This window comes from Henckelia pumila, chromosome 2, assembly GCF_033568475.1.
Source record: "Henckelia pumila isolate YLH828 chromosome 2, ASM3356847v2, whole genome shotgun sequence".
In the NCBI taxonomy this organism is placed as follows: Eukaryota; Viridiplantae; Streptophyta; class Magnoliopsida; order Lamiales; family Gesneriaceae; genus Henckelia; species Henckelia pumila.
In genome coordinates, this window is record NC_133121.1 from 154,609,349 (window position 1) to 154,623,869 (window position 14,521).

At 36.7% G+C, this 14,521-nt stretch overlaps 1 protein-coding gene across 1 annotated transcript; it reads right to left on the reverse strand.

The window, feature by feature from the left end:
* Nucleotides 1-1,042: 1,042 nt before the first annotated feature.
* Nucleotides 1,043-14,078, reverse strand: LOC140880926 (chaperone protein dnaJ GFA2, mitochondrial). The gene is made up of 18 exons (XM_073285801.1): nt 13,919-14,078; nt 13,740-13,824; nt 13,554-13,631; nt 13,111-13,193; nt 12,908-12,991; nt 12,758-12,796; nt 12,419-12,526; nt 11,551-11,595; nt 11,384-11,471; nt 11,114-11,178; nt 10,973-11,047; nt 4,269-4,341; nt 3,727-3,818; nt 3,514-3,585; nt 3,181-3,237; nt 2,433-2,481; nt 1,664-1,730; nt 1,043-1,333 (listed from the first exon to the last, which is right to left on the reverse strand). The coding sequence occupies exons 1-18, from the start codon at nt 14,000-14,002 to the stop codon at nt 1,237-1,239; spliced, it is 1,341 nt and encodes a 446-aa protein (XP_073141902.1). The 5' UTR covers nt 14,003-14,078; the 3' UTR covers nt 1,043-1,236.
* Between the last annotated feature and the right edge of the window lie 443 nt (nt 14,079-14,521).

A 14,521-nucleotide genomic window follows, 5' to 3' on the forward strand; every position in this document is an offset into this window, starting at 1 on the left:
CGCCGGAGGTTAATTTCACGGTGAACGGCACTACATATACGAAAGGTTATTATTTAACAGATGGAATATATCCCGAGTGGGCTACTTTCGTTAAGGCTTTTCCTTGCCCGGAGGATCCCAAGAGAAAGTTGTTTAAGGAAAGACAGGAATCTGCAAGAAAAGATGTCGAGCGGGCATTTGGTGTGCTCCAATCTCGATGGGCGATTGTAAGAGGCCCAGCTCGCTATTGGTATAGGAAAAAATTAAAACAAATAATGTTAGCATGCATTATTTTGCATAACATGATTATTGAGGACGAAGGAGGTCACGTGATAGATTGGTACAACGATGAAGCGGATGAACTTGCACAACCTATCCTAGGATCCAACCGAGGCTTTCAGGATTATCTTCGGACAAATTCAGAACTACGTGACACTCAAGTTCATCACCAACTTCGCGCGGACTTAGTGGAGCATATCTGGGGGAATTGCAACAACATGAATCCGTGAATTAATATTGTATTTGTTATTTTTAATTTCTTTGAATTGTTATTTTTTTAAAGTTATTGTTGCATTTGAATTTAATAATTTCGTGTATTGAATAAATATATTAAAATGATTTTATTTATTTTTAAAATTAATTAAATTAAAACTTAAAATATAATATTATAATTATAAATATATTATAAAATGTAAAGAAAATGAATTTATTTAGTATAAAATAATTTTATAATGTTGAGTGGAATGTGAGACCCATAAATAATGAGTGTTAATGTTAATAGGATTGTGAGTGGAAAGAAGGATGTGTTATTAACAGTGGGACCCATGACTTTTGATGATGTGGAGGGTGTTATTGGTGTTATTAATGGATAGGGTTGTGGATGCTCTTATTGTTTCAATTACTTTTGGTTTAATACTTTATTTTATCTGATCATTGCAACCATTGCAATTTGTGCAATAACTTTCAACAATACAGGCATGAGAAGGCACACGAGTAGATCGTATCCAAAAGATAAACTGAAATATGCATAGGCACCATGATAACTAAACCACAGCTCTTGATAGACTTGAATATTCAGCAAAATATATAATGCATAGAAATATGGTTCCGTGAATATTACAAATCCTGCCCAACAATAGGGAATGAATAAAAATGTGGTGCACCTCTAACCTCTAACTCAAAACTGAAGCAATCCGGGGAAAATTTTTTTCCTTCTTTTGCAAATGTATAGCATTTGAGATAGAGCTGTTGCAGCGATCAACCTGATGCACCTGCAGCCGCTCCCTTATCGTATTCTCTTTGCTCTTCTTTAACAAACTCTTCCATTAATTGGCGCTGCCTCTGGGTCAAGTTTCTGATAGAAAAGCAATCAAGGTAAGTTGGAACTATATACTTGACAAAATAAAGGTATAGTGCGTGGATGACCGTGTAACACTCACCCATTCACCTTTAAATGTGTTATTCTCACTATGTCCGAGTTTAAATTAAGAGCAAACACAAGAAGCCTTAATTTCTCTTAGAAGTAGAAGCCTTCGCTGTCTTAGAAATGTAACATTATTGCAGAAATAGGTTTTTTATGTTCACCACTGGCCACTGCCGTTCCACCATGAAACAAACCAGGAAACAAAAAGTAGTCCTCTGACAGGATGCCAGGAAGGAATACTACAAAACCTGAGGAACTTACGTTGGAATGCTCACGTTGAAGTGAACATACTGGTCTCCAAATGAATAAGAATTTCTAACTTTGATCCCTGCATGACAATAAGAATAATTAATTTTGCTAGTGTAAGAAAAACATGCAAACTTCTAAAATTTGGGAGACAACTTTCTTTCAGATCTATCCTAAACAAATCCCAAAAACCACTGGCACATGTCTTAGCAAGGGAACGAACGTATGGTATATTAATATACTAATTCCAGCAGAAGGTAAAACAATGACTGCTTGCAATCACGTTCACTGCAAAAGTTTATGTTGCGTCTTAGCAAGTATTAAATGTAATCAAAACTTTTGAATAAGGAATGGCATGCAAAGCAAATTGTTTCTCCTATCCAGTTTCTTCTGAGACCCGACATTCACATATAAGCATGACATTGATATCGGTATTCATAAGTATTCTTCTCAAGGACAAAAATAATGAGATACTGATTGAATACGAGCTAGCTCTACCGAAATAAACTTTACTGCAGGCACAACTAGAGGTAGACCTTAAAGAAACCCTATTTAGTTCCATACTAGGATAAGTCAACAATTTTGTAACTTGTCAACGAACATGTTTATATCCAAAACAAACTGAACTTATTTCAATCAATATATACCAAAACTTGTGGCACACATATCCACATTGATGTTTATGTTTTAAATCAGAATCTCTAAATGGCCTTCAAGATTTTATGATCTTTGACTCAATGATAGCGAGAGAAGAAGAGAATTTTGGATCCACCAAAACTCGTACCTTTTTTCTTCAAGACAACCTTTTGGCCAGGTTGAGTGCCGGGGCGTACCTACAAACCAGGAACAAAAATTGAATTTTATCGGGAAAATGAAAAGCTGGTGGTAGTGCCACCATTCTGTACCAGAAAAAACACATTTCAAGAATACAACAGACAAAACCCCATAACAACCCTCTCCATCACAAAATTTAAACACGGAAAATAAAAAGAACAAAGAAACAGAGTTATAAACTGATTGCAAAATTTCATTAGCAAATGAGAATGCCCAAAATCTAATCTAACATTCTAACATACATATAAATATACCACTTTGAATTGTAAATTTCCTTTTGCACCCTTCATTTTCTACTTTATTACCCCACCTTTAATTATTAATTACTAATTATTATTATCAATTATTTAATAATAATAATAATCATAATATAATAATATAATAATAATAATAATAATCATCATCATCATAATCATAATAATAATCATAATCATAATAATATATCACTTTGAATTGTGAATTTCCTTTTGTACCCTTCATTTTATACTTTATTACCCCCACCATTAATTAATTAAATTAATCATATTGTGTCTTAATTAATATTGTCAATCAAATATTTCTTCTCTATTATGTATTAGATATTAATAAACATATATTTAATTATAAATTTTTTATGTGCATCGCACGTGCTTTTTCCTAGTAAAGGTAAAAGTGTGAGTGTTGTATGAATAAATAAATCAAAACAACCGCAGACAGACCTTAACAACAACATCCCCACTTAGGGTGGGCACCTGGATAGATCCTCCCAAAATTGCCTGTACAACATGTAAATAGTTAGTGATTAACTTAGTCATGTAAAGAAGAGTAGCTCTAAAATAACTGGTCAGATAATACAGCAGAGACAGCGGTACAATCATCAACTCCCATTATTTTAAAGTTATAAAATTTGAACATTCAGTATAGTAGATTATGCCAATATAAAGTCACTATCCCCACAGCTCAAATCAAAGGCCGCAACCAACTCGTTGAAAAATTACAAGGTCTTGTTACTCCGGGAAAAGTTCACAAAAGTGTATTTAATTAGGGATTACCTGAGTGATACTTAAAACTGCATCAACATGGATGTCAGCCGCTTCCCTACGGAACACCGGATCTTCTCTGACCTATAAATACATCTATAAGCTTGTAGAAAAATAAAATAAAATACATCCATAATGATTGAAAATGTCACTATGACCGCATTCAAACGATAGTATGCCTAGAAATAGAAACAAGTGAGCGAGTAATTAAACTAATTATGTAACCTTGATCATAACATAAAGGTCACCAGGTTGACCTCCATCTGGATCTGCTCCTCCACTCCTGGGGACCTTAATACTTTCATTATTGTCCACCCCTGCATATTGACAAAGTAGAACCAAGACATGAAAAATCTTGTAGATACAACTTTGAAAAACAAATAAATAGAGCCATGCAGAATCATAGCATTTGATAAATCACATTTTATGTCGTCATAACTCCCGTTTGTCCCAGAACCGCGCAGAAACGGCGAAGTAACAAAGCATATGGAAATGTCCCTAAACCTCAACTAAAAATAAAGTACAACAGTTTAATCATCATCAAAATTATACAAAAGAATTACGACGACATAACAGTTCAGAAAGATGGATTGGTTGACAGAAAGAGAAAACATGAAATATCATTTCATTCAGCTCTACTTTGGCATTGAGATTGATAAAAGCGATGAGAGTGCAAAAAACTGCGAAAGGTAGTTGCTAAACACAAAACTAAATCAATTAATAATATCCGTCGTGCACAGAATTTGTTAACCTTGCTATGAACTCACCTGCCATGACATTCAATTTCACTGCTTTCTGACCTCTCAACACTCGCTTACCCTTGCAAGATTTGCAGAAGCTCTGTCGCCAATAGAAAATTGGAAATAAAGTCATCATTATTTTATTTGATTCACCATTACATTTTTATTATCAATAGACCGTAAAAAACACATAAAAACAAATGTTAGAAGCAGATTAGCAGTTTATTATTGTTGCATATGCACAACTTCAAGGCACAAATTATTTGGAAGAGTTGAGTTCAAGTATCTTTCCTCATTTGCCATTGGAGACATAGTTGGAAATTCTCAAGTACCTGTATTAATATCATATTTTTGTCTAGGCAAAACAGTTCCGCTTTTATATTCTATAATCTAAATATGTTCACGGACGAAAACAAATAACCATTATTTAAATACGCCCTTGCATCTGTATGGTAAACCTAGTGCACAAAGAATGAAAGACCAACGATTTCTCCCCGTAAATGTATATACATATATATAAATATATATATATATATATATAGTTTTGATGCCACACACACTAATGTGCAGGATTTTTGTGAGCGACCACTAAAACCCAGATATTTGACTTGAAAACTAGACTAGGATGTCTAGACAATGAGAAAAAACTGTCATCGAATACTATAATGAAATGAAAGGGTTGTGGTTGGAACTAGATCTATGCTATGATGATAAATGGGAGTGCCAAAATGATGGCACCAAATATGTGTTCTTGGTAGGACTTAACCGTGACATGGATGAAGTTAGAGGAAGAATTCTGGGCAGTGATCCGTTGCCATCATTACGGGAAGTGTTTGCTGAAGGGAAGAAGGCAGAGGGAAAATCATGTTGACCGAGAAGGCATCATCAGTTTCAGAAACTTCAGCCCTGCTCAGCAAAAAATTTCCTACTGCACCTCCAAACCGACAGCATACTGCTCAGTCAAGGAAGGGAGAAGTTGTGTGTGAGCACTGTACAAAGCCGCATACTGCAGAAACATGTTGGGACTTACACGGCAAACCACCTAACTAGAAACCAGAGTCTTTCAAATAATAAGGCAGTGGGGGTTCAAGGGCTTATCAATCTAGACTGGAAGAACAAAACAGCGCTGAAAAATCTTTGGGGGCTGCCTCTTTCAGTGAGGAACAATTAGAGCAATTGTATAAGCTTTTTCAATCCACCTTTTTTTTCACAATCTACACCAGCGTCTTGTTCCATAGCACAGAAAGGTACTTGACTTATGTCTCCACCCTATCTATATGTCCTTGGGTAATAGATTCAGGTGTCTTTGATCACATGACGGGATCCTCCAGATTGTTTCATTCCTTCCCCAAGTGCTGGAAATCAGAAAATTAAAACAGCTGATGGTTCTTTATCTGCTATTGCTGGAAAAGGGTTCTATTGACATCTCTAAAAATTTGACTCTTCAAAATGCTTTGCAGGTTCCTAATCTCTCTTGTAATTTGCTTTCTGTTAGCAAACTAACTCATGATTAAACTGTTGTGCTAAGTTCTCCTCAAATTTTTGTGCATTTCAGCATCCGAACTCGGGGACGACAATTGGGAGTGCTAAGGAACGTGGAGGCCTTTACTACTTTTGAGGAAGAGAGTCACTCGTGTGGACAAGCCCACCCAACAATCTATCAATACCAAACTCTAGTTCTTTTAGCGATGAGATAATACTCTGGCACCGTAGATTAGGACACCCGAATTTTCATTATTTGAAGCATTTGTTTCCAAAGTTATTTAGTAATAAAAATCCTTCTGTTTTTCAATGTGATATTTGTCAATTTTCCAAAAATCATCGTGCATCATCTATTGCTCATCCACATCAAGCATCGAAACCTTTCACTCTTATTCACAGTGATGTGTGGGGACCACTGAAAACTGCAAGTCTTTCAAAAAAAATAATGATTTATCACCTTTATTGATGATCACACACGTTTGAGTTGGGTTTACTTGTTGATATATCAGAAGATGAACAAATTTTCAAAAATTTATATGCAATGGCTGAAACACAATTTCATGAAAAAATTCAAGCGTTCAGAAGTAATAATGAGAAATAATATTTCAGTAAACTTTTGGGTCAATTTTTTCAACAAAAGGGTATAATTCATTATAGTTCTTGCAGTCAAACCTCACAACAAAATGGAGTGGCAAAAAAGAAGAATAGACACCTTCTAGAAGTAGCTAGGTCACTCGTGTTTACCACTAATGTACCTAAATACTTATGGGGAGAAACTATTGTCATTGCTACATATTTAATTAATAGAATGCCCTCAAGAGTGCTGAACTTTGAGTCACCCTTAGCTATTTTCAAAAATTTCTTTCCCAAGTCTCACTTATATTCTGATTTACCTCTCGAAGTGTTTGGTTGTGTGGCTTTTGTTCATGTGCATCATCATACTCGTTATAAACTAGACCCCGTGCTGTAAAATGTGTGTTTCTAGGATATTCTCCAACCCAGAAAGGGTATAAATGTTTTGAACCCTATACAAAATTTATTTTTTCTCTATGGATGTCACATTCTTTGAATCTAAAATTTTTCTTACAACTCCTCTTCAAGGGGAGAGTAAGTTGGAAGACTCCTCCTTGTACTCAACACTCAATATCAAATCACAATGTCTTACAAAAATTTATCTGTACCTTATTCGAGTTTTTATCTCTCACTTAAGAAGTGTGGATGTTCCTAAGACTATACAGGAAGCTCTAAGTGTTCCAGAATGGAAGAAAACTGTCCGTAAGGAGATGAATGCGCTGAAAAAAACTGGAACATGGGTAATAATGCACTTGCCTGATGGAAAACGAACAATGGGATGCAAATGAGTATTTACTGTGAAACTTGATTCAGATGGATCATTGTAACATTATAAAGCAAGACTCGTCGCTAAAGGTTTTACACAGACGTATGAGATTGACTACCAAGAGACCTTCGCACCAATCGCAAAACTGAACACTGTCAGAATATTGTAGTCTTTGGCGGAAAATCTTGATTGGGCCCCATATCAGATAGATCTAAAAAACGCCTTCTTAAATGGAGAATTGGAAGACGAAGTGTTCATGGATGCTCCACCAGGCTTCGAAAAACAATTTCAAGGAAAAATATGCAAATTAAGAATTCATTGTATGGATTGAGACAGTCACCACGGGCTTGCTTTGAGGAATTCTCGAAATCAGTAAAGAAGCAAGGTTATATTCAAGGGTAATCCGACCACACAATGTTTGTAAAGAATACCAGAAAAGGCAAGATGACAATCTTAATCGTACATGTCGATGGCATAATCTCATGGGAGATGATGAAGAGGAAATATTCTGTTTAAAAGGCTACCTCGCGTTGGAATTTGAGATAAAAGATCAGGGACCCTTGCGATATTTTCTAGGGATGGAAGCTGCTAGATCAAGAAAGGAATCTATGTATCCCTGCCAAAGAATATACCAACTCAAGGAGATAGGATAGAGTGGATGTTGACCTAGTGATGTACCCATGAATCCAAATCAAAAGCTAAGTGAAGTGTCTAAAGGAACTTCCGCCGAGAAAGAAAGATATCAACATTTTGTAGGCAAACTTTTTGTTTTCCTCAGTGTATAATCGTTATGTAGTTTCGTTTTGTAGGCAAACTTATTTATCTCTCTCATACAAGACCTGATATAACTTTTGTTGTTAGTGTGGTTGGCCAATTCATGCATTCACCACATGAGGAACACATCGATGATGTCTACAAGATTTTGAGATATTTAAAAGGCTCTCCAAGAAAAGGTTCATTGTTCAGAAAGAACAAACGGAGAAGCGTAGAGGCTTGCACATATGGGGATTGGGCAGTGTAGTAATCCTAGTTTCATTTTATGATATTAAATGATAACACGTGTTTGAAAATTAAGTGAAAAATCAACTCCGAAATGTCCGAAAAATGGTGAAGGCCCAAGTAGTTTGGAAGCATAAGGTCAAGATCGGTGCTTCCGAACTCAACCAAACACGTACCAATTGAAGTGTCAAAAAGAGGTTGACAAGTGGCAAGTTCGGAGCTTCCGAAGAGGATCAGAGCTTCCGAACATGATCGGAACGTCTGAAGTAGTGATCGAAGCTTTCGAAGTCTGGCGTTCCGAAACATGGCATACATGCGGGATCGGAGCTTCTGGTCTGGAGTTCAGTGCTTCCGAACTCCACCTATAAATAGGCCAGCCGAGGCTCATTTTCAAATTGCCAGTTCACAGTTGTCTCTCTCGAATCTTGTGTTTTCAGAGTGTTTCTAGTCTTACACTCGAGGGCCGGGCGATAGCGAGGCGCTTCCGGGATCGTAGCGAAGCTGTGCCTAAGAGTTTGCGACTTCGACATCAAAGGGCTGACGACGGACACATGTATAATCTGGGAACCTTAATAGTTGTTGGGAGTATCCATTATCTTAGTTAAAACTTTTAGATCAGTGTTAATTATATGGTAATCACTTAACTGTAGGCTTGGACCTTAGACCCTGACAGTACTCGACATGTCCAGTAGACGGACGTAAGTACTGACTAAGATATCCAGCGAGTATGCTTTCTTATATGTTGCACTTTGTGTCATGATGCATGTTTTATTGCTTTATTCATATGTTGCATGTGCATATATCACGTTGAGTCATATCTCATTCGAGATAGTCTTTCGAGTAGGGTTGCTCAGCCCTACACTCTTGATATGAGGTTCGACACTGGGAGACACCGCGATGACGGGACTGACGCTACGGTGATCTAGACGAGTGTCTGAGCTACCCAGCGGAGTTGACAGCAGATGGTATTATGCACTCGTTGGCGTCTAGTCTTAGCAGGATTGATCTTGTTATCCAGTATACCCAGCCACATCATTTGCATGCGCATATAAGTTTGCATACTCATTCGTTACGTACTAGGTGTTAGTCGCTCACATCTTTGGTATTATCTTGGACACCTAATTCGACGGGGCAGGTCTCTGGTTGGACGAGGTAAGAGGATCGAGGCACTCTTAGGAGCGGAGCTGGTGACCGCAGTGGAGGTTTTCCTGTTTTGATACCATTGTTGTTTTGGGTTCTGATACTGTTGATTCAATATGTTGAATAAGTTTATACATTTTTCAATTATGTTTTCCAGTTGTATTCTGTCGAAATTGCTTGAGTTACGTTTTACTTGGTTTTAGTTTCCACAAGTTTAATTCCTCTGATTAAGTTTTCAGTTTAAGATAATTGCATGCCTAAATAATAAGCTAGTAGATGATTCGGGTCGGATCACTACCAGCAGGCTCTGTTTTTTGTAGGAGGTCTACTTCAGGGTACTGTACTTTTCTATGTGGTAATCTTGTATCATGGAAAAGTAAAAAACAAAATGTTGTGTCTCGTAGTAGTGTAGAGGCTGAGCTTAGGACTATGACGAATGGAGTATGTGAGTTACTATGGCTTAAGCTAGTTCTTGAAGAATTGAAGTTAGACCAGGAAGTGCCAATGATGATATTCTGCGACAACATGTCAGCGATTAGCATTGTGAATAATCCAGTACAACATGATCGTACAAAGCATATAGAAGTTGATAGACTTTTCATCAAAGGAAAGCTCGAAGGAGGAATAATTCGCATGTCATTTGTCACATCTGAACAACAGATTGCCGATGCCTTAGCTGATGCCTTAACAAAGAGTCATTTCAGACCCAAGTTCAATCATCTGCAAGTTAGGCATGATAGATATCTTTGCTCCAACTTAGGAGCGTAGAAAAAGGAAAGAAAATATCTTAATTAGTATCAGAACATTTGATTGATATTTATTCCTTATGGTTTGTCTGTTAATTAAAGTTAGATTGTGAACATAATATAGAAACAACGTTCTAAATCGCGATCGAGGGTCGCCTATCGCTCGACCGCCTAGGCGATAGGCGGCCCTCGACCGCCCTGCATTTGTCTAAGGCGATCTCAGTAGCCGGTCCGAGGCCATCCGGCGGGCGAGGCGGTGAATGATTTTAAAAAACCGGTCAACTATTAAAATCAAATAATTCTAAAAACCAGTCAAATTCAATCAATTTTAAAAGCCTAGATATAATAAAAACACCTCTTACTTTGCTAAAAAAATTCAACCGTCTGGACACCGCCAAGGCGGCCGAGGGGCTAGGTGGTCACTGACCGCCCCGCCACTGCCTCCCGCCATTTACAACATTGTATAAAAATAAGTATATATGCTATAGGGTTGTATTGTGATTATTCATTCAGAAAAGAATATATTTTTACCACACATATGGTTGTCTCTATCGTAATTGTTTATCTTCACATACGATAATGACATTGAATATATAGTCATATTTTCACATGTCAATGCTGAACTTATGTTGATGCTTACAAGTTCGACCACTTTTTTCGTTCCTACACCTTCACTCATGCAGTAGGAAGCTACCGCACACCTTATTTCAAAGTGGAGAATAAAAAGAAAAAAATAAAAACAATAGCAGTCATGGAGGCCCCTATATTATTTCATTAGCTGCCCAAGAGGACCACAATTGGGTTCAATCAGGTAAAAGATTTGTACGACCAAAGTCTACAGCTATCCACTGCCTCCTGGGCCATTTCGCTCACTTCTTGGATAAATGGTCCAATTGAATGAAAAACTTAACCAAGACAAACTAAAGCGTCCACAGGGACAACGAATATAACACCACATAACTGAAAAATCAAGTTGATGTGAAGGAAATAACAAGAACATTTTGTTAGAACATAAAATGTCATACCGACACGATTTTGCCAGCACCTCCACAATTTGGACAAGTAGACTGAAGTGTGAAAGGACCGTTCTGTGATATTATCTGGGTACCCAAAGAAAGATGTTAATATCCACTAATACCAAAGGTGGAGATGCCAAAGATACTCACCATGCCAGAGCCTCTACAACGTCTACAAGTTTCAGGCCTGGTACCTGGAGGGACGCCAGTTCCACCTAACAAAATCAAGCAGAGTGATTGAGAACAACAACATGAAAAGTTGGATGAAGCACTTCAGCATAATAGACCAATCATACCACGTCTATTCAAACTCGCTTAACCAAATCAAAGGATTCAAAGATAATAAACCAAGGCAGCAAATGAAGTATGGACTTAATAAGGTTTGACAGTGATAATTTTCAGGAAGGTATATGCCAATACCACAAGTATCACAGGCCAAATCAGTTAGAATTGACAAAGTTTTTGTGCATCCCTGGACAGCTTCCATAAAGGATAGTTCCAACGAAACCTGCAGTTAATGACCAAAATTTATCATACTCGTGTTAAAAAAAATTACATTTATAGACAACTGAACAAAAAATAGTAACCTTGACATCCTCGCCACCCATGTCCCTATTGAAGATGTTGAAAATCTGAGCTTGCAACAAAATATGCCAAAGCACACATCAACAATTAGAACTTTGGAGCTCGAGTAGAAAGTATCGACAATTTAGATAAAAATATATATATATATATATCAAGGTTATGGCGCAATACTGCATTTTGGTCAGTACAAACATGTCAAGGACAGTAAAATCAAAGGCCAACATGGGCTCTCGCAACTATAAATGCATGTCTATGTGTAACTTATCTACAACTCTTTCCATGCAAATACCACCAAATCCAGGACACCAGTTCTAGCTTGACCATAGAAAAACTTGTATAGCATTAAAATTTCTGGTGGCTGTATGTCTCAGCTAAAGCAAGTGCCACTTTTTGGCCAAGATCAGGTAACATTGACAGTTGCTGCCCTCGGGATTTCTCCACTCAATAAATCAAAGATAGGACGAGTTAAAATACAACATGGTTAGCAATGCAACTCAAAAAGCTTTACTCCACCCAGAACTCCCAAAACGAAAAAAGCTAGTCTCGAGTGGAATAACACAACTCTTAGTCTATTCGCCTCAATCATTACAACCACTTGCAGTTTCTAAAACCACCCGTTATAATGCTGCCTCTCCAAGATTATTGCATGGTCTCAACTCTCAACAACTAACATGTAAAGCCTTTAAAGAGTGTTATTGATTTTATTGGAAGAATAATACTTTGTATTGACAATTAGAAATATGTTCATCCCGCTATTTGATCAATTACAAAATCTCATCATACTATTCATCTAGATTGATTGAAGAAAACTGAGAGCCAAAAACTGCAGTGAACATAGTAAAAGAAATAGTCTTGTGATCAAACACTCACATCGGCATTTTTAAATATGTCCTGGAAAGGATTGAAGCCAGCTCCTCCAAATGGATTAAATCCCGAACCTTCACCATTACTAACTTGTTCAAAAGCTTCATGACCAATCTGTTTGATGAGAGAATTTTCGATCCAGTTGCCAAAACAAAGATTAAAGTCTTAGATTAAAGTCTTTGAGGACGTATTGATATTCGTTAGATATATATGGAAGCCATAGCCCCTTCAACCCAGATTATGCATTATGTTCACTATCTTGGAAGTTGGTAGGTAGGAAACACAGTTGAGAATAAGTAAAACTATATGCACAATATATGCAGAGATATATCATATATCTAAGACCTGATCATATTGTTGGCGTTTTTCTTCATCTTTCAAGACCTACAAAAATAGTACCATACATGATACAACATGATCGAACAAAATAAAACAATAATTGTTAGCTAGGTGGCTAGGACTTTACTTGAGAAACTGAAGGTTTTCAAAATGTACCTCATATGCCTTCTGAACTTCTTGAAATTTCTTTTCAGCTTCTGGATCATCTTTGTTTGTATCTGGATGTAGCTTCTTTGCAAGCTATGGAACCATAGAAATTACTAAGAAGATGAGTACGAACAGGAAAATAAATAATATCAAAAAAAAATCCTAAGTCATCTCCCTCTGGAGCTCCGACAAAACTGAAGATGGAAACATACCGCATAATAAGCTTTCTTAATTTCTGATGCCGTTGCATTTTTACTGACATGGAGTACGTCATAAAAATCTCTTGATAGTTGTGCTATTAAAGGAAAATATAACCAAAAAAAGAAAAAGAAGAAAGAGTGAACATATTAAAATTGATAAGCCACTACAAAGAACCAATATTGACAGTAAAGGCCCCAAAATAACCAGCCAAAACCAAATTAACTAGACATAATGGGGAATCCATATGCACGATTCGAGCTTTTGACTACTTCTCAGATGCTGCATAAGGAACTACATCTCCAAAAGGAACAGGCTCATGGAAGGGGGCCAACAATAGAAGTTATGCTTCGACAATAATATGACATCTCTATGTAAACGTTCAAATTCCAAATACAACATAAATCACAACAAACATGCAGCCTATATAGAAAATTAATGATAGGTAAGTGATTACCAGTGGAATGAATTGACCTCGGAGAGCCGAAACTATTACGGGGTACTCCTGGCTTCAACCAGTACTTCTCATCACTGCCTGCACCATCAATAAAACAAGAGTTGAAACGAATGATCAGTGAAAAAACCAAACAAAGGTAACATTTTGAAGCAAGGGAAATGAACAATTGAGCAAGAATTTAAATACCATTTCCAAAACTGGCATTAAAAGATCGACTGAACAGAGTGGTGCTGAAACCCCTGCAATCCCCTTTCAATAACGACTCGAATAACTGAAAATCAATCACAGAAAAAATAAACCTCCCACAAATATAAAACTAAAAGTAAACATCTTTACAAAAGACATAGTCAGAAGAGGAGGTGTACAGAGGTAGGAGAATCGTAAAGGAGCAAGGACAAGAGAGACCGGCGGGCGGCGGCAGCGCGGCGGAGGACTTGGGAAGGGAGCATCTGCTGGTTTCTGAATTCGCAGGAAGGAAGTTGAGAGTTGCAAGTCAAATACTTACAAATGGAAATGGGAGAAGGGTTTCTCGTTATGGGTTTTAGCCTCTCTCAATTTTCATCTTTTTTATATTTATAATACATATATATATTTATTATTATTATAAAGTGTAGAGTTTGATATATTTTGAGATTTGGAGTATTTACTTTTTACCGTAAATTTTTACTTTTTCACAACACATTATCAGCACGATCGCTCGAAAGTCCTCCATATTTTTCCAAGCTCCAAAACACAAGAAAAATGTAACAAAAGTAAGAATATTTATTTTATTGTTTATTTATTTGTTGTGTATATATTTAATATATAATATCATGTTATTTTCAGAAATGATCAAAAAAAAATTTAGTTTTTAAAAACTTTTTATAAATCCTGGGAGGATGTTAAGACGACATCCCACACTCCCAGTAAGGGATACGACAAGTATAAAAGCCTCTAAAGTTTTTAAACAATAACGTGATAAGATATAT

What these genes read in the sequence shown, in the direction of transcription:
- LOC140880926 (XM_073285801.1), bottom strand. Translation starts at nt 14,002, where the DNA reads ATGCTCCCTTCCCAAGTCCTCCGCCGCGCTGCCGCCGCCCGCCGGTCT. An exon ending in AACGCCAACAATATGATCAG is followed by an intron (nt 12,527 to 12,757) that starts GTCTTAGATATA and finishes CTCATCAAACAG; the next exon opens with ATTGGTCATGAAGCTTTTGA. An exon ending in CAGTTTTAAGTATCACTCAG is followed by an intron (nt 3,238 to 3,513) that starts GTAATCCCTAAT and finishes CATGTTGTACAG; the next exon opens with GCAATTTTGGGAGGATCTAT.